Raw genomic sequence first — 23,187 nt, forward strand, 5'->3', positions numbered from 1 at the left:
TTGTTTTCTGTACAGAGTGAATCAAGTCAATTATGCTAAGTACTCTCCATACAATGGGGTTGGTGGCCCAGATTTGCACAGGGGCCCAATGGGGGATTCCCCTGTTCCCCTATTGGCCAGTCCAAGCCTGGTGCAGAGAGTTGCTGCAATGGAACAGAGACCAGTTCTCAGAAATTTTGGGGTGCACAAAGGCTATAGAGCATGAGGTCCTGACGTAGCCTCATGTCCAGGTCAACATACAGCCATATTGGATCCCTGAGGCTCGTCGAGAGGTAATCTGGAAGGAGGTAAAGCGGATGCTGAGCCTGGGAGTCATCGAAGAGTCCAAGCATGGCTGGTCCAGTCCTATAGTCTTAGTGCAGAAACCAGATGGGGAATGGTGGTTTTGCAATGACTATAGGAAGCTGAACAAAGTCTCTAAGTGCGGTGCTTACCCAATGCCCTGGGTCGATGGACTAATTGAGAGGCTAGGACCTGCTCAGTACATTACTACTCTTGACCTAACAAAAGGGTATTGGCAAATCCTGATGTCTGAAGATGCCAAAAAGAAGACTGCCTTTTCAACACCAGATGGGTTCTTCCAAGACACAAAGATGTCGTTTGAGTTACAAGGCGTTCCAGCTACATTCCAGAGAGCCATGGACTGGATCTTTGTTCCCCACAAAAGGTAAGCGGCGGCCTACCTGGATGACAATGCAATCTTCACACAGGATTAGGGGAGCCATCTGAGCAAGGTCCAGGCGGTTCTTGATGCTCTTTGGAAGGTGGGATTTTCTATAAATCCAAAGAAGTGTGCCTTGGGAATGATGGAAGCAAGATACTTTGACTATGTTGTAAGCAGAGGTGAAATAAAGCCCCGGATAAATAAAGTTGAGGCAATCCAGGGCTGGCCGCAACCCCTCTCAAAGAAGCAGGCCAGGGCGTTCCTGGGCATTGTGGGCTATTACCGCCAGTTTATCCCAAACTTTGCCATGGTAGCTGCCTCTCTGACAGACCTCCTTAAAGGGACAAAGTCGGCTACGGCTAAGTGGAAGCATTTATGCGGGGGGGGGCATTTATGTACATTTAATTGAAGTACATTTGATCAAAGTACTGGCAGTAATAACATGGCTGTTAGACAGGGCGGGTGACAGGTAAGACAAATAAACAATGAATAGGTATTCCTTGTACATTTGGATTACAACAAATATATACCATATGCAATTGTATAATTTATATACTGGCTGCTGCATTCACTCACATCCATCACCCTTGCATTAACTCTTTACACTCCATCCATATCAGCATCTCTGTCCTTTCCTCTTGTATGTATGGCATTCATGCTCTTTTCACATTGCTATACAGCACACATCCATACATTCGCACCATCCCACACACGAGATGCTCTCACAAATCACTTAATAATCTAACCACTATTTCTATCCTCGTTCTTCCAGTCACAGGAGACATTTCTCCCAACCTCACCCCCCCATGTTATAGTACTCCAGGTGCACCTAAGGTCTACGGAGAAAATCCAATCTGCCCAAAGATTTCATCCATTATAAGTTTATGCTTAAAACATACAACATTGCCCTTCACCCCTTCAAACAAACCTATTTCAACATCCTCATCACCTCACTATCCAATAACCTGAAACGTCTCTTTGACACTTTTCATTGCCTACTCAACACAAGAGTGCAGGCCCTAACCACGGATCTTCACGCTGACGATCTGGCCAATTATTTCAAAGAAAAAATTGACCATATCTGACAGGAAATTATCTCCCAATCACCTCATACCATGCACTGTCCTCCCTCCCCCACTGCATCTAACTCGCTTTCTGATTTTGAACCAGTAACAGAAGAAGTAATCAGGCTCCTTGCATCTTCTCACCCTACTACTTGCACTAGTGACCCCATTCCATCACATCTCCTCCAGTCCCTTTCTCCTGCTGTCACCACTCACCTAACAAATATATTCAACCTCTCTCTTCCGGTATCTTTCCTTCCTCATTTAAGCATGCCATCATACAGCCATTACTTAAAAAAACATCCCTCGACCCAAACTGTGCCGCTAACTATAGACCTGTCTCTAATCTTCAATTCATCTCTAAACTCCTGGAATGCCTGGTTTACGCTCGACTTATCCGATATCTCTCAGATAACTCTCTTCTCGACCCTCTACAATCCGGTTTCCGCTCTCTACACTCTGCTGAAACTGCCCTCACTAAAGTCTCTAATGATATTCTAACAGCTAAATCTAATGGTCACTCCTCCATGCTAATTCTCTTGGATCTCTCTGCAGCATTCGACACTGTGGATCATCAGCTCGTCCTCACTATGCTCCACTCCATCGGCCTCAAGGACACAGTTCTCTCCTTATTCTCATCCTATCTGTCTGACCGCTCCTTTACTGTATCTTTTGTTGGCTCCTCCTCCTCTCATCTTTCCCTTACTGTTGGGGTTCCTCAAGGATCAGTCCTAGGCCCCCTCCTCTTCTCTTTGTATACTGCCCCTATTGGTCAAGCAATCAGTAGATTTGGGTTCCAGTACCATCTCAATGCTGATGACACCCAATTATATACTTCTCCTGATATCACACCTGCCTTTTTGGAAAACACCAGTGATTGTCTTATCGCTGTTTCTAACATCATGTCCTCCCTCTATCTGAAACTTAACCTGTCAAAAACTCAACTCCTCGTGTTTCCTCCCTCTACTAACATACCTATTCCCGACATAGCCATTTCCGTGTGTGGTTCTGGGTCGCCCTCACACCCAGGGCAGCGGGGTACTCGGTACAGGGCTGGTGTCAGGGGGATGTGTCACAGCAGCAGTGACCCGGTCCTTGGCCCTGGGCGCCCAATATCAATGGAGGTGATGTTAATAGTATCGTTTATATGGATAGTTCGTGACGCCACCCGTGGTATATGGCAAATAAGATGCTGAGCCAACGCTGCATGCAGATCCACTGGGACTGATGGTGTGGTGCAGCAAAGATGGTGTAGCTCCCCACAGGTGGAGCTGTAGTCCCAGGGCAGTGTGTGTGCAATGGAGGAGGAGAGGCGCAGAATGGTATAGATGTTGGTACCCAGATGCAGCGGTGCTGAAGGTGTTAGCGGCGAATGAATGGAGGACACCAGGGCTTGCAGTTTCAAAGATTTACTCACAGTTCGTGGTACCCACTGGTGCCTGCCTCCGTGCCATGTCCTCTGGGGTAGAGACTCTATCAACCTCCCGGGCAAGTCAAGGTTCTCCTCTCCAACTCTCTGCTAACATGTGCCTTTCCTGAACGACTCCTCTAATGTGCCTTTAGTGTGAAGAGCTCCATTACCGTGGTTACTCTGAAGTTCCTCCTGTCAGATGTTCCTAACAACTCTACTTGTATGACAGACAGCTGTAGCCTCTATCGGGACTCCTCTCAGAGTCCTGGCTCTCTAATCGGTTGCTGTTGTGTCCCAAGTCTTGGATTGGAGTAGTGCATTAACAGCCAGCTACTCCACCAGTGTCTGCTGCAGAACCAAAAGTGTCCATACAACGTCAGGGACCGGGCCCCGGCCTTGTGCTGAGAACCTATAGGCAGGGTTCCTCTTCCAACCCACAACTCCTCTCTGTTCTCCTACTCCTTCGTTCCACGCTGTTTCTTCTCTTTCTTATGGAAGCTTAGGTTGCAGGTCTATGTCTTTCTCCTTCTCTTCTCTTTCCTGTGCCAGCTGGCTCAGATCACTGAGGCAGCTGCAGCACTCTTTCTAAACTGAACTCAAACTGAGCTCAAAACTAACTTCAGAACTGAACTCTTTCTTTCTCTGGGACTCACCCCAGACTGACCTACAATTCTAAACTTTCCCCCTCTTATATACTAACTCCACCCACCTCCCAGCACATCTCGTGTTACGAAGCAGGGTTCCACAAAGGGTGCTCTGCTACCCCCAGCCTGAAGCTGCTAGGTGAACCTACTGAACTATCCTGTGTGTGGGATGCAGGTGTTGGCGTGTGGAAAGGAGTTCCCAACTTACCTAGTTGGTGGGGCACTACACCTTAGGAGAAGGTGCAGTAGCTCTGTGGCGACTGAGCCTCAGGGGCGCCACATACCCCACCCGTTAAACACAGAACGTCCGCGGGCTGCAAGATAACAAAGCAGACAGCAAAGAAACATACAAAATTTTATAATGCTGCATAAACATTTCTTATACTAATCTTCCTAGTATATGAGGTACTCATCTTGAACGTTACAAACAATTCTATCTTAAATCCTACCTAAAATTTTTAATTCTAAGTGCAATTCTCAGTTCAAAGTGCTATTCTCTGTAACACATTTTCTCTCATTTTCTTCTCTAGTACACATTTATTTTTCTACTTTCACTGTCTCTTCTAGACGCAAGACACTGACCGCAAGTACCTAGTCTGTCACCTGTCTACTTTCAATTTTTTATTCACATCACTCATCTCTAGATCAGACATTCCTAATTCTTCTATAAAATCCATTTCTCAGTTACTAATACTCTTATAAAACACATTATCAAATACTTCACAGTAAAACATTCAACAGTTATTCTTTTAAGTGCTGGACACCGCTCCCATCCGGGATCTCTTGCAGTGTCCTTTGAGGTAGACATCATCTTCGAAAAGTGTCCATGCAAAAACATTATCTTCGCAAAGTGTCTTTGTGTACAACCAAGAAAGGGCACCTAAAGAGGCGCAACTATTTACAATAAAAGTTTTTGGATCACTCCAAGTTCATGATCGCTAGTTCAAATTGGGAAAACGCTGCCAATCAAAAACAGGGCAACAAAAGTGCTACCGGAAAAACATGATAGCAATATAGGGCACAACTGGTGCAAACAAACCCTCCTGGGTAACGAGATTTTTTTGAAAAGTGTTTCTTAATTGTGGTCCCCTCCTGGGGTTCTGGAAGAACTGGAACTGTTCTCAGAGGTGGTATCTTCATCCTGCTGATTACTTGCTAGCCGCATACTGTATACTCTGCTTCCCACAGGGAGAGACGGGGACTGGTTGGGGTAATCGAAAGGGCCATAGAAACGTCCACCGCCATGGGCAATTCAGCCAGCGCCGTCACTAAGTCTTCTGGGTCTGACTCCTCAGTGTCCATTGGGACTTCATTCAATGGCACTGTAGTCAGGGATCGTCGGCTGAGGTCAACTGGGCCATTCCTATCCCTTGGTTCCACTCCCAAAGCTAGGGTCAACCCCGGGACAGTGATCATACCTGGCATTTCCAGCAAGGGTTCTGGCCCTGGTTCCTGGTGGTGGATGGCAGCAGCCGCAACTGCTGGAGTGACGGGTGGGATGGACCGCAGTTGGATCCATGCCGGAGCTAGGCCGGTCTCAGCTGGGGTTGTCGACGGGGGCCGGTGCCACCGCGCCCGATCCAGGCGGAGACGCGGTCCCGGTCCTCCATTCTGTTCCAGAGCCCTCATGTATCTCCTCCGGACGGGGCTCACCCAATGACAGTATCGGTTGTGAGGCGGTGGTGGACGTAGCTGAGGATGAATCAGCAGTCGCAGCCTCCGCAGGGGCGACCTAGAGATGAGTGGCTTCTCCTCCCCCTGTCCTTCTGTCTTCTCCACTCGTTTCATCATGGCGCTCTGGCGTTCTTCTTCCTGCCTCGGCCCCTTTCCCGCCACTGGCTTCTTCTGAACCTCCTTCCGGGGGCGGGTCTTCTTCCAGCGCAACCATGGCAAGCCAGTATGCGTACCCCTCGGGGGGTGGGCCATGTCGCTGTCACATAGTAATTCAGGAAGGGAAGGCCCAATACTGTTCGCAGTCTTTTCCTATGACCTCCCATCTCTTCACGCCCTTCTTCTCCGCACCAGCGGCCATTTCTAATGTCCACTTTACAGTCTATTAAATTTGGTCTTCTGCACATTTTCAAAAGCATAAAGTCTCACAAATTTCAGGTGCACAGAACCCGATGGCATCGCGTCTCGTCATCCTGTTTTTGACGCCAAAATTGGGTCGCCCTCACACTCAGGGCAGCAGGGTACTCGTTACCGGGCCGGTGTCAGGGGGATGTGTCACAGCAGCAGTGACCCGGTCCGTGGCCCTGGACACCCAATATCAATGGCGGTGATGTTAATAGTATAGTTTATATGGATAGTTCGTGATGCCACCCGTGGTGTTCGGCAAATAAGATGTTGAGCCAACGCTGCATGATGATCCACTGGGACTGATGGTGTGGTGCAGCAAAGATGGTGTAGCTCCCCACAGGTGGAGCTGTAGTCCCAGGGCAGTGTGGGTGCAATGGATGAGGAGAGGCGCAGAATGGTATAGATGCTGGTACCCAGATGTAGCGGTGCTTAAGGTGTTAGCGGCGAATGAATGGAGGACACCAGGGCTTGCAGTTTCAAAGCTTTACTCACAGTTCGTGGTACCCACTGGTGCCTGCCTCCATGCCGTGTCCTCCGGGGTAGAGACTCAATCAACCTCCAGGGCAAGTCAGGGTTCTCCTCTCCAACACTCCGCCAACATGTGCCTTTCCTGAATGACTCCTCTATTGCGCCTTTATTGTGAAGAGCTCCAGTACCGTGGTTACTTTGAAGTTCCTCCTGTCAGATGTTCCTAACAACTCTACTTGTATGACAGACAGCTGTAGCCTCTATCGGGACTCCTCTCAGAGTCCTGGCTCTCTAATCGGTTGCTGTTGTGTCCCAAGTCTTGGATGGGAGTAGTGCATTTACAGCCAACTACTCCACCGGTGTCTTCTGCAGAACCATAAGTGTCCATACAACCTCGGGGACTGGACCCCGGCCTTGCGCTGAGAACCTATAGGCAAGGTTCCTCTTCCAACCCACAACTCCTCTCTGTTCTCCTACTCCTTTGCTCCACGTTGTTTCTTCTCTTTCTTATGGGAGCTTAGGTTGCAGGTCTATGTCTTTCTCCTTCTCTTCTCTTTCCCGTGCCAGCTGGGTCAGATCACTGAGGCAGCTGCAGCACTCTTTCTAAACTCAACTCAAACTGAGCTCAAAACTAACCTCAGAACTGAACTCCTTCTTCCTCTGGGACTCACCCCAGACTGATCTACATTTCTAAACTTTCCCCCTCTTTTATACTAACTCCACCCACCTCCCAGCACATGTCGTGTTACGAAGCAGGGTTCCACAAAGGGTGCTCTGCTACCCCCAGCCTGAAGCTGCTAGGTGAACCTACTGAACTATCCTGTGTGTGGGATGCAGGTGTTGGAGTGTGGAAAGGAGTTCCCAACTTACCTAGTTGGTGGGGCACTACACCTTAGGAGAAGGTGCAGTACCTCTGTGGCGACTGAGCCTCAGGGGCACCACAGTTCCACCATTACTCTCCAGCAACATGCCCACTTTCTTGAGGTCACACTTGATTCTGAGCTTTCATTCTCCCCCTCACATCCAATCACTGGCTCGCTCTTGTTATCTGCACCTCAAAAACAATTCAAGAATTCAACCCTTTCTTACTTTCGACTCTGCAAAAACTCTTACTGTTTCTCTTATTCATTGCCGTCTCTACTAATCGGTCTCCCTTTTACCAAACTCTCCCCTCTCCAATCTGTCCTGAATCCTGCAGCCAGGATCATATTCCTCACCAATCATTATACCGATGCCTCTACCTTGTGCTATTCCTTATACTGGTTACCCATCCACTCCAGAATTCAGTATAAACTTATTACCCTCAGCCACAAAGCACTCCATGGCTCAACACTACCCTACATCTCCTTTCTCGTCTCAGCCTACCACCTTACCCATGCCCTCCGTTCTGCTATTGACCTGAGGAACACTAGAACTACTGATGGAGTCATTTTGACTCCTTTCGTTTTTTATTTCTCTTCTGTGACTACATTTTTCAGAATTCCGGCTTGAAACTCGGTGACTTTTCCTCAAATATGATGTGAAAAAAGATTTTGTGAGAATAAATAATTTTGGTGAAAAATGTGCGCGTTTTTTTCAAAATTTACCAAGAACTACTGAAGGGAGTCATTTTGACTCCCTACTATATTTTGAGGTCCTTTTGTCACTAAATGTTGCTATAAAGTTTTGTGCATAATTTTTTCACTCTGTCTTATTTACCCTGATGTTCATATAGATGTAGTTCAATTTACATGTCAACTTTTCACATTTTCCTTGTGTTTTACCTGCTTGTATTACTGTGTAATACTGAACAAAATAGCTTGTTTACTCTAGGCTCTTATCTTATCAGATTTGATGAGAAATCTACTCGATCGGAGAGACTGCAAACGGACAAGTTTGCTCTACTTTCTACTGTGTGGGACAGGTTTATTGAAAATTGTATTGCGTGTTACAAACCTGGCCCATACATAACGGTGGATGAGCAACTTTTCCCAAGCAAAACTAGGTGTCCATTCACGCAGTACATGCCTTCCAAACCAGATAAATATGGCCACAAATATTGGCTAGCTGTTGATAAGGAGAGCAAATATCTGGCAAATGGCTTCCCTTATCTAGGCAAAAGATGACACACGCCGTGCTGAGGACCGTTTAGCTGACCATGTGGTAATGAAGTTATTGGACCCGTTTTTGAAAAAAGGTCGCAATGTTACAACCGATAATTATTTTACTTCAGTAAAATTAGCTAAACAGCTAAAAAGCAAAGGAACAACCATTGTGGGAACACTGAACAAGATAAGGCGAGAAGTGCCTAAAGAAAAAAAATCCATGAAAGAGGAATTGTACAACACTAAAGTGTTTAGAAATGAAGACAATTTTACACTTACAGTATATCAAGGAAAGCCCAACAAAAATGTTGTCATTTTGAGTTCCGTTCATCCAGATGTTGTTGTTGCGTCTGATTCCGCTAAAAAAACTCCAGAAACGGTAAAGTTTTACAATGAAACAAAATATGGAGTAGATGTAGTGGATCAGATGGCACGAAAATATACCACACGAACATGCACAAGGAGATGGCCTGTTCATGCATTTGAAAATGCCTTAGACTTTGCGGGTATAAATGCATGGATAATATTCAAGGAGATTACCCACCAAAAAATGTCACGCAAGGCATTTTTGCAAACGCTTGTGAGAGAGTTGAGTGGTCCTTATGTCACAGATAGGGAAAAGGGTTCCACGTCCCAAGTTTCTACATGCTCAGAAGTGATGGTTCAAACAAAATTTTGCCAGATCAAAGAAAAGTGCAAGAAAAATAGATCTGTCGGCAATTGTAAGACTTGTGGTAAGTCTTTGTGTGGGCAATGTACTGCCATAAATCAAAGGCAATGCCTAAAATGCGAAACACCAAATGTTTAGAAGGTGAATTCTGCGCCATATTTTCATTTTTATGCTCCTCCACCTACATTTTCTCTGCTTTTTGTTCTTCAGTTGTTGTTTATATGTGTGCACTTGAATAAAAAAAAATGTTTGAAAAACGTCTATTATAATTATTGTTATTTTCTGTAGAAAAATAAGAAAAGCAGAAAAAAAACAATCAAAAGCATTACTGTTGGATCTCACAATAATAATACATTACAAAAAATATAATTATTAATAAATAACCACAAATGAAACTCTAAAAATAAACGAAAACAAGCAAGGAGTCAAAATGACTCCTTTCAGTAGTTCTAGGCGGGGTCACGAGTCCAGTAGTCCTAGTGTTAACATCGTCAATAATCAGAACCTCCCACTCCCGTCTCCATGACTTTTCACGTGCTGCACCAATTCTTTGGAATGCACTACCCAAGTTAATACAATGAATCCCCAATCTCCACAGTTTTTAGCATGCCCTAAAAATGCATTTGGTCAGACTGGCCTATCACCTCAACGCATTAACCTAAATATCCCAGTGTGGCTCAATCAAATTTTTTTTACCAGAACCAGGTTCCTCAAATCATGTTCTCACATGCTTTATGCATTTAATAGCCCTATGTGTCTGTACTTTTACATATTTAGACTGCTAACTGGTTCATGCAGCATGACAGGAACACCCTAATCTTACACTATGGCAGGTCCAAACAATAAAATCAATTGTTACCATCCACCTTTCATGTCTTCCCTTTTCCCTTATAGATTGTAAGCTTGCGAGCAGGGCCTTCATTCCTCTTGGCATCTGTTGATCTATGTGTCTATTGGTATGATGTAATGTCTATTGTCTGTAGAAGTCCCCTCTATAATATAAAGTGTTGCGGAATATATTGACGCTAAAGAAATAAAATTATTATTATTATTACTAAGTGGTCTGAACTGAAGCTGACCCTGTGCAAACAGCCGGTGCTGGTAGCACCCATTTTCTCCAAAGAGTTGTGGTCCAGATGGATGTGTTGGATTTCAGGCTGGGGGCTGTCTTTTCTAAAGACAAGAATGGGGAACATCACCCTGTCATGTATCTTAGCCGGAAGTTGTCATCCTGCAAGAAAAACTGTTATATAGTGGAGATGGATTGTTTATGCATCAAGTGAATGTTGACCTCTATAAGGTACTAAATTTTGGGCAGGAAGTTCAGACTGGTGTCAGACCATGCCCCACTGAAGTGGATGCAGGAGGAAAGACAGAACAATGCCCAAGTGACCAGGTGGCTCCAGCACTTTAGGATTTTAACTTCCATGTGGAGCATATGTCAGGGAAATTGCAAGGCAATCCTGACGCTCGGTCGAGAGTCCACTGTTTATTGGCAGAAAGTGCCAAGCCCCATGGCTTTGGGCAGAAGGGAAGGGTATGTAAGATGGCTGCCGGCTAACCCCTTGAGGGGAGATATGTGTCAGCATGGCTGTTAGCTGCAGGGTTGTGAGATCGGAAGTATGCTCCAGCACCTATTGTGGTGAGACAGTTATTTGGACCATTCCAGGGCCGGGATTTATGAGCAGTCATAAGTCATAAAAGATGGGTGGGAATGACGGCTCACATATCCCAACCCCAGGTGTTTGGTTTGGCAGATAAAATGGAGGCTGAGTCTCTTTTTCAGTGTTTGTGGCTGGAGGTGTGGAGACCTCTAGTGTGTGTTGATAAAGACTCTGACCTGAGTGAGCAGACCCACAGGGCTACATGGACTTTTTACCTGCAGTTTGTATTTACTTTCGGTTTGTTCTGCTAAAGGCACTGATCTGAGCGGGTGGACCCGCAATACCATATGGTCTGTTTGTTTTTCAGGTTGTTTTCACTTTTTAACAGAAAAGTCTCTGTTTTGTTTTTTCATCCAGAGCAGCTAAATGAAGCTAAATAAACTGCCTGGACTATTGCGTGAGAACCGCCTCCCGTGCGTACCTCAAATTCAGCTGAGTGAGTACAAATCTCTACCACAGCTATACTCACCTAACGCCTAATTCCACTGAATCCCTTGTCTCATGTAAGAAAGCAAAAATAAAAAAACTATACCTCACCTATGCATCATTCTGTCCCACACCATAATCCATGTCTGGGGGATAAACAGTTTTCAACTGACCTGTGAAAAACATTAAGAGCCAGAGGAAGCCCAAGAAGAACCGTTGCTGGTCCAATGACAATGGTTATCTTATAGGGACCGATGAATTTCGGTCCCAACTCCCAGGAAGGGACCCTCAACCTTAAATTCCTGGTAGACAACAACACAAAATCATTCACATTCAGGTACGGACCTGGCACGCTTTTACTGACAGTCATACATTTATACCTGTCTCTCCTGATCCTGTTAGGAACAGGTAATGGTGAAACAGGACCAGATAGACATGTATGCGGTACTTTAGGACATGCTCAAACGTTGCAGATAGACACTTGTTCAACCAAATACTGATGCAACCCCAGTCACCAAAAACGATAAGAAAGGAGGTCCGCAGTTCAATTACCACCTGGGTGGCCAGCAAGTACAAAGTCATGATATTCTCGAGTCACTTTGTGGTGAAATTTAGATGGCACAAACAACCTCCCCAAAGGGCAGGAAACAGGAGTGTCCCCCTGAGCCTCCAACACTTCACCGTCCAGGTCAGTGTACAAGGATGAAATGCCTACCCCCTTCTGCAAAATTGGGGCAGGGTCCTCAAAGCCAGACATAAATGTCAGTTATGTCCCTGTAGATACAGCAGAAGGGAAAAGTTTAGGCAGTAATCATATAAATAAACGTTAGCGTGCACTCAGTCAAAACTTGATGAGGTACTGGTGTAACTGACCGGCTGGTCCCTGATATAGAATAATGAGGTTCACCGCACACTCTTGTGGATTATCTTTCAAAAGTAGCTTAAATTTTATTTTGCAAGTAGTAAGGGAGCATAACAGAATAATGCAGTGGAAGCAATAGCAAAATAAAGTTTCGGCTCCACCAGAGCCTTTGTCACAAATCGCTTAATCACATGACGCAAAGAGAAAGGATGCAGGATGAAAGGATAAGAATCCCTGTAGTGCCTAGCAGAGGCTAAATACAATGGGTCTCCCTGTGTGGTCACCTGGTCTCCTTAACTGGCAGATGGTAATCTTAGCTAGTATGTAGATGCAGAAGCGCTCCCTTGCTCAGCTGTTGAGCTGGCGCCATTGTTTCTGGGTCTTAAACTCAGAAGGACCTGGAAGAAGTCGGCAAAGCAAACTGCTGAGACCTTCTGCAGTCAGATGCAGTGTGACGTTCTGCACCCTCTGACACTCCCGTGACAGCTAATGCCACATGTCCAGATTGGATACCCAACAGTTGTACTGCCCAGACAAATCACAGAGAATGCTGATACAGTCTGCTAAGTACTTCACCATCTTCAAACACTTTTCCAACCTTGTCCTGGAAGGGTCTAATGGAACTGTCCCAGACCTTTGATAGTGCACCCTTGCCTTTGTTAGACTTGGTGTGTGTCTACCTTGCCTCTCCTCCCTGGTTGCCCAAATAACTTTGTCCTCTGCTGCCAGTGTTGTCCAATGAGAATTTTTGTACTAATTGTTCGACTAGGGCCTTCTGGTATTGCAGCATTTTACTAGCCCTCTTCACCATAGGAAGGAGAGATAGAAAGCTCTCTTGTAGAGTGGGTTGAGATGGATGAACAACCAATAATCAGTGTTGGCTAAAATGCATGGCAAATGCAGGGAGACATAAAGTCAGCCATGTGTAACAGAATCCCAACAGGAAAGACTTAACTGTCCCCATCATCATCCATCTTCTCCTACTCCCTCTTCTTCTTCTCTTCAGCCCATCCACACTGAACAGATGAGATGAAGCTGGTATTGATAGTACACTCTGTAGTACAGACACCAATCCAAGTTCCTCCTCTTTCTATCATCTCCTTATCACGCAATCCATGCTGATAAGATGAAATGAGGCTGAGGTGGGAAGTATCACACTGTGCACTGTCTTCTCCCATCTCCACCTGGTCCACATGCAAAGTTTCCTCTTTAATTGTGAGCAGTGAGCATTTGAGAAGAAATAAAAGTGAGGATGGTTGCACTGATTATGGCATCATCACTGTTTACCATCTTGGTTGATTGCTGTAAGTTTTGCAGAATCTCACAGATGTCAGACATCCATACCAACTAATTGGTTACTCTGTGCGGAAGCTGACCAGAATACCGAATGGCATGTTGTAGCTAGTGTTCAACTATTACTCTCTGCTGTTCACACCATTTGTAAAATGTAGCTCTAGCGTGTGGTCAAGTGGCACACCAGTCAGTGAGCTGCTACCTGGAGCTGCTGGAGCACTGCCAGACTGGCGGCAGCCATAGCTGACTTGTGGAAATGGGTGAAAATGGGCAAACCTTTACAAGTAGCTCAGACAAATCTGTGTGGGTTTTCAGAAAATGCTAAATTACTTAGTTGAGCACATGGGCCAGGCACAGTATGTTTGTGAGCTTGCCAAGCTTCAGAGACGCTACCAGGTGAAATCCATTATCACATACAACCATGCCTAGTTGTAGATTCAGCGGTGAGAGCAACAGATCTGTCTGGCCTTCTATAACTTTCCACAACTCTGAGGCCATGTGCCGTTTTTTCATATGAACAAATCAGATTCTTCAGAGCCTGTTGCAGCGTTAGGTGAAGTCGTGCTGCAGTGCTTCTAGTTTGCGACTGATATGGATGACGTTCTCTGGGATGACAAATCAGAGATGGGTGATGATGGGGAGAAGGGGGTGTAGGACCTGATGTAGGAGGTAGAAGAAACCCTGAATGAACCAGAGATGGCAATCCTCGATTGTGTTAGCACATGTACCATATCACTGTCTGACTCGGTCCCAACCTCCACAAGGTTCACCAAGTGTGCCATCAGTAACATATAGCGCCCCTGGCCACAAGCACTTGTTCACATATTGGTCATTAAAGGGAACCTGTCAGCAGGATTCTGCACAGTAACCTACAGACAGTATCAGGTCGGCGCCATAATGATTACAATGATACCTGGTGATGAAATCTGTCTTGTGGTTGTTTGTCTCAGCTTTGAGCTAATGCCATGCTCGAGCTCCGGGACGGCCTGTGGGGGAGGTCTTCATGTTGTGCTCGGCTTAGCTATTCATCTGTATGGCTTCTGACAGGTCACTGATTTCTCACTCACCTGCCCTCTATTTTACATAATGAATATTCTACGATTTGAAAAATAAAAAACAAAATTATTTAATTTTTTTTTTTTTACGATGGACCATTCATGGCACACCCGATGGGCACATAATCGCCATGATGTATACATATGTCCAAGGTCGGTAAGTACCAGCCGATCTGGATGTATGGATGCTTCGAAGGCTGTAAAGGGGTTGAACTGATTCAAATCAGACTAAACACTTGGGTCAACACTATGGCCACAACTGCCTCAACAGCAAATGATTTTTACAGAGACAAAAATATTATTATTATTATTAGTAGTATTGGTTAAACATAGATCTAAATCTGCAGTTCTTTTTCTGTCCTAATGAATTGCCCTGTGTATTCGGTTACTGATTACGAGCATTTTTGTTTTTTCATTAGACGATGGAAATTAATTCTCTACAGATTTCTCCTTGGTTTTGGTGTTCTGTTTATATATTCGCTTGTAGCCGGTCAATTTCTTTATATTAAGGTTATGGTCGATGGAAGCTCTGCACTTCCTTCCATTCCACATTCTCCCGTATTATTGACGTCATCGCATATAAACTTCTGATCTATTTTTTTCATATGAACATTAGAACACATTCATTTTCATTACTAGGACTTAGAGCATGAACATAACCGGGGTAAGTGATGGCACAAGGAAGGCTGGGATGGAAAAAGAAAGTCGGTAACAATCTACAGTATGAAACCATAGTAAAGACGTGGCAGGAAATAATCATCGGCAGTGGAATTTAGGCATCCGACAATTTTAAAATGTATCTCGTATAGAAATTATAAATGATTTTTTATCCCAAACTACAAAGAGATCTGTGGCAAATTACACAGGTTACAGATCCAGATTTAGTTTATTCTGCAAGTGAACTGAGAACAATAGGACGAGACAGAAAAGGGATGAAGAGACATTTCAGAAATGCCACCAAAGAAAACAGCCCATAGTAGCATAATACAGCATGTCCAGTCCAGAAAACTCTCGTGTCATTTTGTAAGCCGATATAATGTTTGTGCAGTAAATCCAATTTCATTTTATGTAAAGGATATTCCTCACATTGACACGGATTTATCTAACATGTTAGTGGCTATATTTAGTTAATTGTACTAACCTTCACCTTGAAACCATCATTCTTTTAATTAATTTCACACTTTCTGATATTCATTTTGCAGTTGGATCAAAGATTCATATATTTCTTCTTGAGGGAGATTTTATCTCAGTAATATAGGCTGGATGTGAGGTCGGTGTGTGTCCCTATAATATTGGCTACATGTAGGGTCTGTGTGTCTCTCCTAGTAATATAGGCTGGATGTGAGGTCAGTGTGTGTCCCTATAATATTGGCTACATGTGGGGTCTGTGAGTCTCTCCTAGTAATACAGGCTGGATGTGAGGTCAGTATTTGTCCCAATAATATTGGTTACGTGTGGGGTCTGTGTGTCTCTCCTAGTAATATAGGCTGGATGTGAGGTCAGTGTTTGTCCCTATGATATTGGCTACATGTGGGGTCTGTGTGTCTCTCCTAGGAATATAGGCTGGATGTGAGGTGTTTGTACCTATAATATTGATTACATGTGAGGTCTGCGTGTGTCTCCTAGTAATACAGGCTGGATGTGAGGTCAGTGTTTGTCCCTATAATATTGGCAGCATGTGGGGTCAGTGTATCTCTCCTAGTAATATAGGCTGGATGTAAGGTCAGTATTTGTCCCAATAATATTGGTTACATGTGGGGTCTGTGTGTCTCTCCTAATAATATAGGCTGGATGTGAGGTCAGTGTGTGTCCCTATAATATTGGCTACATGTGGGGTCTGTGTGTCTCTCCTAGCAATATAGGCTGGATGTGAGGTCGGTGTGTGTCCCTATAATATTGGCTACATGTGGGGTCTGTGAGTCCCCCCCCTAGTAATACAGGCTGGATGTGAGGTCAGTGTTTGTCCCTATAATATTGTCTACATGTAGGGTCTGTGTTTCTCACCTAGTATTATAGGCTGGATGTGAGGTCAGTGTGTGTCCCTATAATATTGGCTACATGTGGGGTCTGTGAGTCTCTCCTAGTAATACAGGCTGGATGTAAGGTCAGTATTTGTCCCAATAATATTGGATACGTGTGGGGTCTGTGTGTCTCTCCTAGTAATATAGGCTGGATGTGAGGTCAGTGTTTGTCCCTATGATATTGGCTACATGTGGGGTCTGTGTGTCTCTCCTAGGAATATAGGCTGGATGTGAGGTGTTTGTCCCTATAATATTGATTACATGTGAGGTCTGCGTGTGTCTCCTAGTAATACAGGCTGGATGTGAGGTCAGTGTTTGTCCCTATAATATTGGCAGCATGTGGGGTCAGTGTATCTCTCCTAGTAATATAGGCTGGATGTAAGGTCAGTATTTGTCCCAATAATATTGGTTACATGTGGGGTCTGTGTCTCTCCTAGTAATATAGGCTGGATGTGAGGTCAGTGTGTGTCCCTATAATATTGGCTACATGTGGGGTCTGTGAGTCCCCCCCCTAGTAATACAGGCTGGATGTGAGGTCAGTGTTTGTCCCTATAATATTGTCTACATGTAGGGTCTGTGTGTCTCACCTAGTATTATAGGCTGGATGTGAGGTCAGTGTGTGTCCCTATAATATTGGCTACAGGTGGGGTCTGTGAGTCTCTCCTAGTAATATAGGCTGGATGTGAGGTCAGTGTGTGTCCCTATAATATTGGCTACATGTGGGGTCTGTGAGTCCCCCCTAGTAATACAGGCTGGATGTGAGGTCAGTATTTGTCCCAATAATATTGGTTACATGTGGGGTCTGTGTGTCTCTCCTAGTAATATAGGCTGGATGTGAGGTCAGTGTTTGTCCCTATAATATTGGCTACATGTGGGGTATGTGTGTCTCTCCTAGTAATATAGGCTGGATGTGAGGTCAGTGTGTGTCCCTATAATATTGGCTACATGTGGGGTGTGTGTGTCTCTCCTAGTAATATAGGCTGGATGTGAGGTAAGTGTGTGTCCCTATAATATTGGCTACATGTGTGGTCTGTGAGTCCCCCCTAGTAATACAGGCTGGATGTGAGGTCAGTATTTGTCCCAATAATATTGGATACATGTGGGGTCTGTGTGTCTTTCCTAGTAATATAGGCTGGATGTGAGGTCATTGTGTCCCTATAATATTGGCTACATGTGGGGTCTGTGAGTCCCCCCTAGTAATACTGGCTGGATGTGAGGTCAGTATTTGTCCCAATAATATTGGTTACATGTGGGGTCTGTGAGTCCCCCCTAGTAATACAGGCTGGATGTGAGGTCAGTATTTGTCCCAATTATATTGGTTACAAGTGGGGTCTGTGTGTCTCTCCTAGTAATATAGGCTGGATGTGAGGTCAATGTTTGTCCCTATAATATTGGTTGCATGTGGGGTCTGTGTGTCTCTCCTAGTAATATAGGCTGGATGTGAGGTCAGTATTTGTCCCAATAATATTGGTTACATGTGGGGTCTGTGTGTATCTCCTAGTAATATAGGCTGGATGTGAGGTCAGTATTTATGCAAATAATATTGGTTACATGTGGGGTCTGTGTCACTCTCCTAGTAATATAGGCTGGATGTGAGGTCAGTGTTTGTCTCTATAATATTGGCTACATGTGGGATCTGTGTGTCTCTCCTAGTAATATAGGCTGGATGTGAGGTCAGTGTGTGTCCCTATAATATTGGCTACATGTGGGGTCTGTGAGTCTCTCCTAGTAATACAGGCTGGATGTGAGGTCAGTATTAGTCCCAATAATATTGGTTACGTGTGGGGTCTGTGTGTCTCTCCTAGTAATATAGGCTGGATGTGAGGTCAGTGTTTGTCCCTATAATATTGGCTACATGTGGGGTCTGTGTGTCTCTCCTAGGAATATAGGCTGGATGTGAGGTCAGTGTTTGTCCCTATAATATTGGCTACATGTGGGGTCTGTGTGTCTCTCCTAGGAATATAGGCTGGATGTGAGGTGTTTGTCCCTATAATATTGATTACATGTGAGGTCTGCGTGTCTCTCCTAGTAATACAGGCTGGATGTGAGGTCAGCGTTTGTCCCTATAATATTGGCAGCATGTGGGGTCAGTGTATCTCTCCTAGTAATATAGGCTGGATGTGAGGTCAGTATTTGTCCCAATAATATTGGTTGCATGTGGGGTCTGTATGTCTCTCCTCGTAATACAGGCTGGATGTGAGGTCAGTATTTGTCCCTATAATATTGGCTACATGTGGGGTCTGTCTTTCCTAGTAATATAGGCTGGATGTGAGGTCAGTGTGTGTCCCTATAATATTGGTTACATGTGGGTCTGTGTGTCTCTCCTAGTAATATAGGCTGGATGTGAGGTCAGTGTTTGTCCCTATAATATTGGCTACATGTGAGTTCTGTGTGTTTATCCTAGTAATATAGGTTGGATGTGAGGTCAGTATTTGTCCCAATAATATTGGTTACATGTAGGGTCTGTGTGTCTCTCCTAGTAATATAGGCTGGATGTGAGGTCAGTATTTGTCCCAATAATATTGGTTACATGTAGGGTCTGTGTGTCTCTCCTAGTAATATAGGCTGGATGTGAGGTCAGTGATTGTCCCTATAATATTGGTTGCATGTGGGGTCTGTGTGTCTTTCCTAGTAATATAGGCTGGATGTGAGGTCAGTGTTTGTCCCTATAATATTGGCTACATGTGGGGTCTGTGTGTCTCTCCTAGGAATATAGGCTGGATGTGAGGTGTTTGTCCCTATAATATTGATTACATGTGAGGTCTGCGTGTCTCTCCTAGTAATACAGGCTGGATGTGAGGTCAGTGTTTGTCCCAATAATATTGGTTGCATGTGGGGTCTGTATGTCTCTCCTCGTAATACAGGCTGGATGTGAGGTTAGTGTGTGTCCCTATAATATTGGCTACATGTGCGGTCTGTCTCTCCTAGTAATATAGGCTGGATGTGAGGTCGGTGTGTGTCCCTATAATATTGGCTACATGTGGGGACTGTGAGTCTCTCCTAGTAATACAGCTGAATGTGAGGTCAGTGAGTGTCCCTATAATATTGGTTACATGTGGGTCAGTGTGTCTCTCCTAGTAATATAGGCTGGATGTGAGGTCAGTATTTGTCCCAATAATATTGGTTACATGTAGGGTCTGTGTGTCTCTCCTAGTAATATAGGCTGGATGTGAGGTCGGTGAGTGTCCCTATAATATTGGCTACATGTGGGGTCTGTGTGTCTCTTCTAGTAATATAGGCTGGATGTGAGGTCAGTGTTTGTCCCTATAATATTGGCTACATGTGGGGTCTGTGTGTCTCTCCTAGGAATATAGGCTGGATGTGAGGTGTTTGTCTCTATAATGTTGATTACATGTGAGGTCTGCGTGTCTCTCCTAGTAATACAGGCTGCATGTGAGGTCAGTGTTTGTCCCTATAATATTGGCAGCATGTGGGGTCAGTGTATCTCTCCTAGTAATATAGGCTGGATGTGAGGTCAGTATTTGTCCCAATAATATTGGTTGCATGTGGGGTCTGTATGTCTCTCCTCGTAATACAGGCTGGATGTGAGGTTAGTATTTGTCCCTATAATATTGGCTACATGTGGGGTCTGTCTCTCTTAGTAATATAGGCTGGATGTGAGGTCAGTGTGTGTCCCTATAATATTGGTTACATGTGGGTCTGTGTGTCTCTCCTAGTAATATAGGCTGGATGTGAGGTCAGTGTGTGTCCCTATAATATTGGCTACATGTGAGGTCTGTGTGTTTCTCCTAGTAATATAGGCTGGATGTGAGGTCAGTATTTGTCCCAATAATATTGGTTACATGTAGGGTCTGTGTGTGTCTCCTAGTAATATAGGCTGGATGTGAGGTCAGTGATTGTCCCTATAATATTGGTTGCATGTGGGGTCTGTGTGTCTTTCCTAGTAATATAGGCTGGATGTGAGGTCAGTGTTTGTCCCTATAATATTGGCTACATGTGGGGTCTGTGTGTCTCTCCTAGGAATATAGGCTGGATGTGAGGTGTTTTTCCCTATAATATTGATTACATGTGAGGTCTGCGTGTCTCTCCTAGTAATACAGGCTGGATGTGAGGTCAGTGTTTGTCCCAATAATATTGGTTGCATGTGGGGTCTGTATGTCTCTCCTCGTAATACAGGCTGGATGTGAGGTTAGTGTGTGTCCCTATAATATTGGCTACATGTGCGGTCTGTCTCTCCTAGTAATATAGGCTGGATGTGAGGTCGGTGTGTGTCCCTATAATATTGGATACATGTGGGGACTGTGAGTCTCTCCTAGTAATACAGGCTGAATGTGAGGTCAGTGAGTGTCCCTATAATATTGGTTACATGTGGGTCAGTGTGTCTCTCCTAGTAATATAGGCTGGATGTGAGGTCAGTATTTGTCCCAATAATATTGGTTACATGTAGGGTCTGTGTGTCTCTCCTAGTAATATAGGCTGGATGTGAGGTCGGTGAGTGTCCCTATAATATTGGCTACATGTGGGGCCTGTGTGTCTCTCTTAGTAATATAGGCTGGATGTGAGGTCAGTGTTTGTCCCTATAATATTGGCTACATGTGGGGTCTGTGTGTCTCTCCTAGGAATATAGGCTGGATGTGAGGTGTTTGTCTCTATAATGTTGATTACATGTGAGGTCTGCGTGTCTCTCCTAGTAATACAGGCTGGATGTGAGGTCAGTGTTTGTCCCTATAATATTGGCAGCATGTGGGGTCAGTGTATCTCTCCTAGTAATATAGGCTGGATGTGAGGTCAGTATTTGTCCCAATAATATTGGTTGCATGTGGGGTCTGTATGTCTCTCCTCGTAATACAGGCTGGATGTGAGGTCAGTATTTGTCCCTATAATATTGGCTACATGTGGGGTCTGTCTCTCTTAGTAATATAGGCTGGATGTGAGGTCAGTGTGTGTCCCTATAATATTGGCTACATGTGAGGTCTGTGTGTTTCTCCTAGTAATATAGGCTGGATGTGAGGTCAGTATTTGTCCCAATAATATTGGTTACATGTAGGGTCTGTGTGTCTCTCCTAGTAATATAGGCTGGATGTGAGGTCAGTATTTGTCCCAATAATATTGGTTACATGTAGGGTCTGTGTGTCTCTCCTAGTAATATAGGCTGGATGTGAGGTCAGTGTTTGTCCCTATAATATTGGTTGCATGTGGGGTCTGTGTGTCTTTCCTAATAATATAGGCTGGATGTGAGGTCAGTGTTTGTCCCTATAATATTGGTTGCATGTGGGGTCTGTGTGTCTCTCCTAGTAATATAGGCTGGATGTCAGGTCAGTATTTGTCCCAATAATATAGGTTACATGTGGGGTCTGTGTGTCTCTCCTAGTAATATAGGCTGGATGTGAGGTCAGTATTTGTCCCAATAATATTGGTTACATGTGGGGTCTGTGTCTCTCTCCTAGTAATATAGGCTGGATGTGAGGTCAGTGTTTGTCCCTATAATATTGGCTACATGTGGGGTCTGTGTGTCTCTCCTAGGAATATAGGCTGGATGTGAGGTGTTTGTCCCTATAATATTGATTACATGTGAGGTCTGCGTGTCTCTCCTAGTAATACAGGCTGGATGTGAGGTCAGTGTTTGTCCCTATAATATTGGCAGCATGTGGGGTCAGTGTATCTCTCGTAGTAATATAGGCTGGATGTGAGATCAGTATTTGTCCCAATAATATTGGTTGCATGTGGGGTCTGTATTTCTCTCCTCGTAATACAGGCTGGATGTGAGGTTAGTGTGTGTCCCTATAATATTGGCTACATGTGGGGTCTGTGAGTCTCTCCTAGTAATACAGGCTGGATGTGAGGTCAGTGTGTGTCCCTATAATATTGGTTACATGTGGGTCAGTGTGTCTCTCCTAGTAATATAGGCTGGATGTGAGGTCAGTATTTGTCCCAAAAATATTGGTTACATGTAGGTTCTGTTTGTCTCTCCTAGTAATATAGGCTGGATGTGAGGTCGGTGTGTGTCCCTATAATATTGGCTACATGTGGGGTCTGTGAGTCTCTCCTAGTAATACAGGCTGGATGTGAGGTCAGTGTGTGTCCCTATAATATTAGTTACATGTGGGGTCTGTTTGTCTCTCCTAGTAATATAGGCTGGATGTGAGGTCAGTATTTGTCCCAATAATATTGGTTACATGTGGGGTCTGTGTCTCTCTCCTAGGAATATAGGCTGGATGTGAGGTCAGTATTTGTCCCAATAATATTGGTTACATGTGGGGTCTGTGTGTATCTCCTAGTAATATAGGCTGGATGTGAGGTCAGCATTTGTCCCAATAAATTGGTTACATGTGGGGTCTGTGTCTCTCTCCTAGTAATATAGGCTGGATGTGAGGTCAGTGTTTGTCTCTATAATATTGGCTACATGTGGGGTCTGTGTGTCTCTCCTAGTAATATAGGCTGGATATGAGGTCAGTGTGTGTCCCTATAATATTGGCTACATGTGGGGTCTGTGAGTCTCTCCTAGTAATACAGGCTGGATGTGAGGTCAGTATTTGTCCCAATAATATTGGTTACGTGTGGGGTCTGTGTGTCTCTCCTAGTAATATAGGCTGGATGTGAGGTCAGTGTTTGTCCCTATAATATTGGCTACATGTGGGGTCTGTGTGTCTCTCCTAGGAATATAGGCTGGATGTGAGGTGTTTGTCCCTATAATATTGATTACATGTGAGGTCTGCGTGTCTCTCCTAGTAATACAGGCTGGATGTGAGGTCAGTGTTTGTCCCTATAATATTGGCTACATGTGGGGTCTGTCTCTCCTAGTAATATAGGCTGGATGTGAG

At 44.6% G+C, this 23,187-nt stretch overlaps 1 protein-coding gene across 1 annotated transcript in view; it reads left to right on the forward strand.

Annotated features, from left to right (window-relative positions):
* The first annotated feature begins 296 nt into the window (after nucleotides 1-296).
* The window catches only part of LOC141049950 (olfactory receptor 10P1-like), a 72,318-nt gene continuing 49,427 nt past the window's right edge, over nucleotides 297-23,187 (forward strand). Inside the window, exon 1 of the mRNA XM_073546791.1 lies at nucleotides 297-667. Coding sequence (XP_073402892.1) covers nucleotides 297-667 — 371 coding nt within the window. The remainder of the gene's footprint in view (nucleotides 668-23,187) is intronic.

The sequence above is a fragment of the Dendrobates tinctorius genome, unplaced genomic scaffold, assembly GCF_039654945.1.
Source record: "Dendrobates tinctorius isolate UK_male_01 unplaced genomic scaffold, ASM3965494v1 ptg000151l, whole genome shotgun sequence".
In the NCBI taxonomy this organism is placed as follows: Eukaryota; Metazoa; Chordata; class Amphibia; order Anura; family Dendrobatidae; genus Dendrobates; species Dendrobates tinctorius.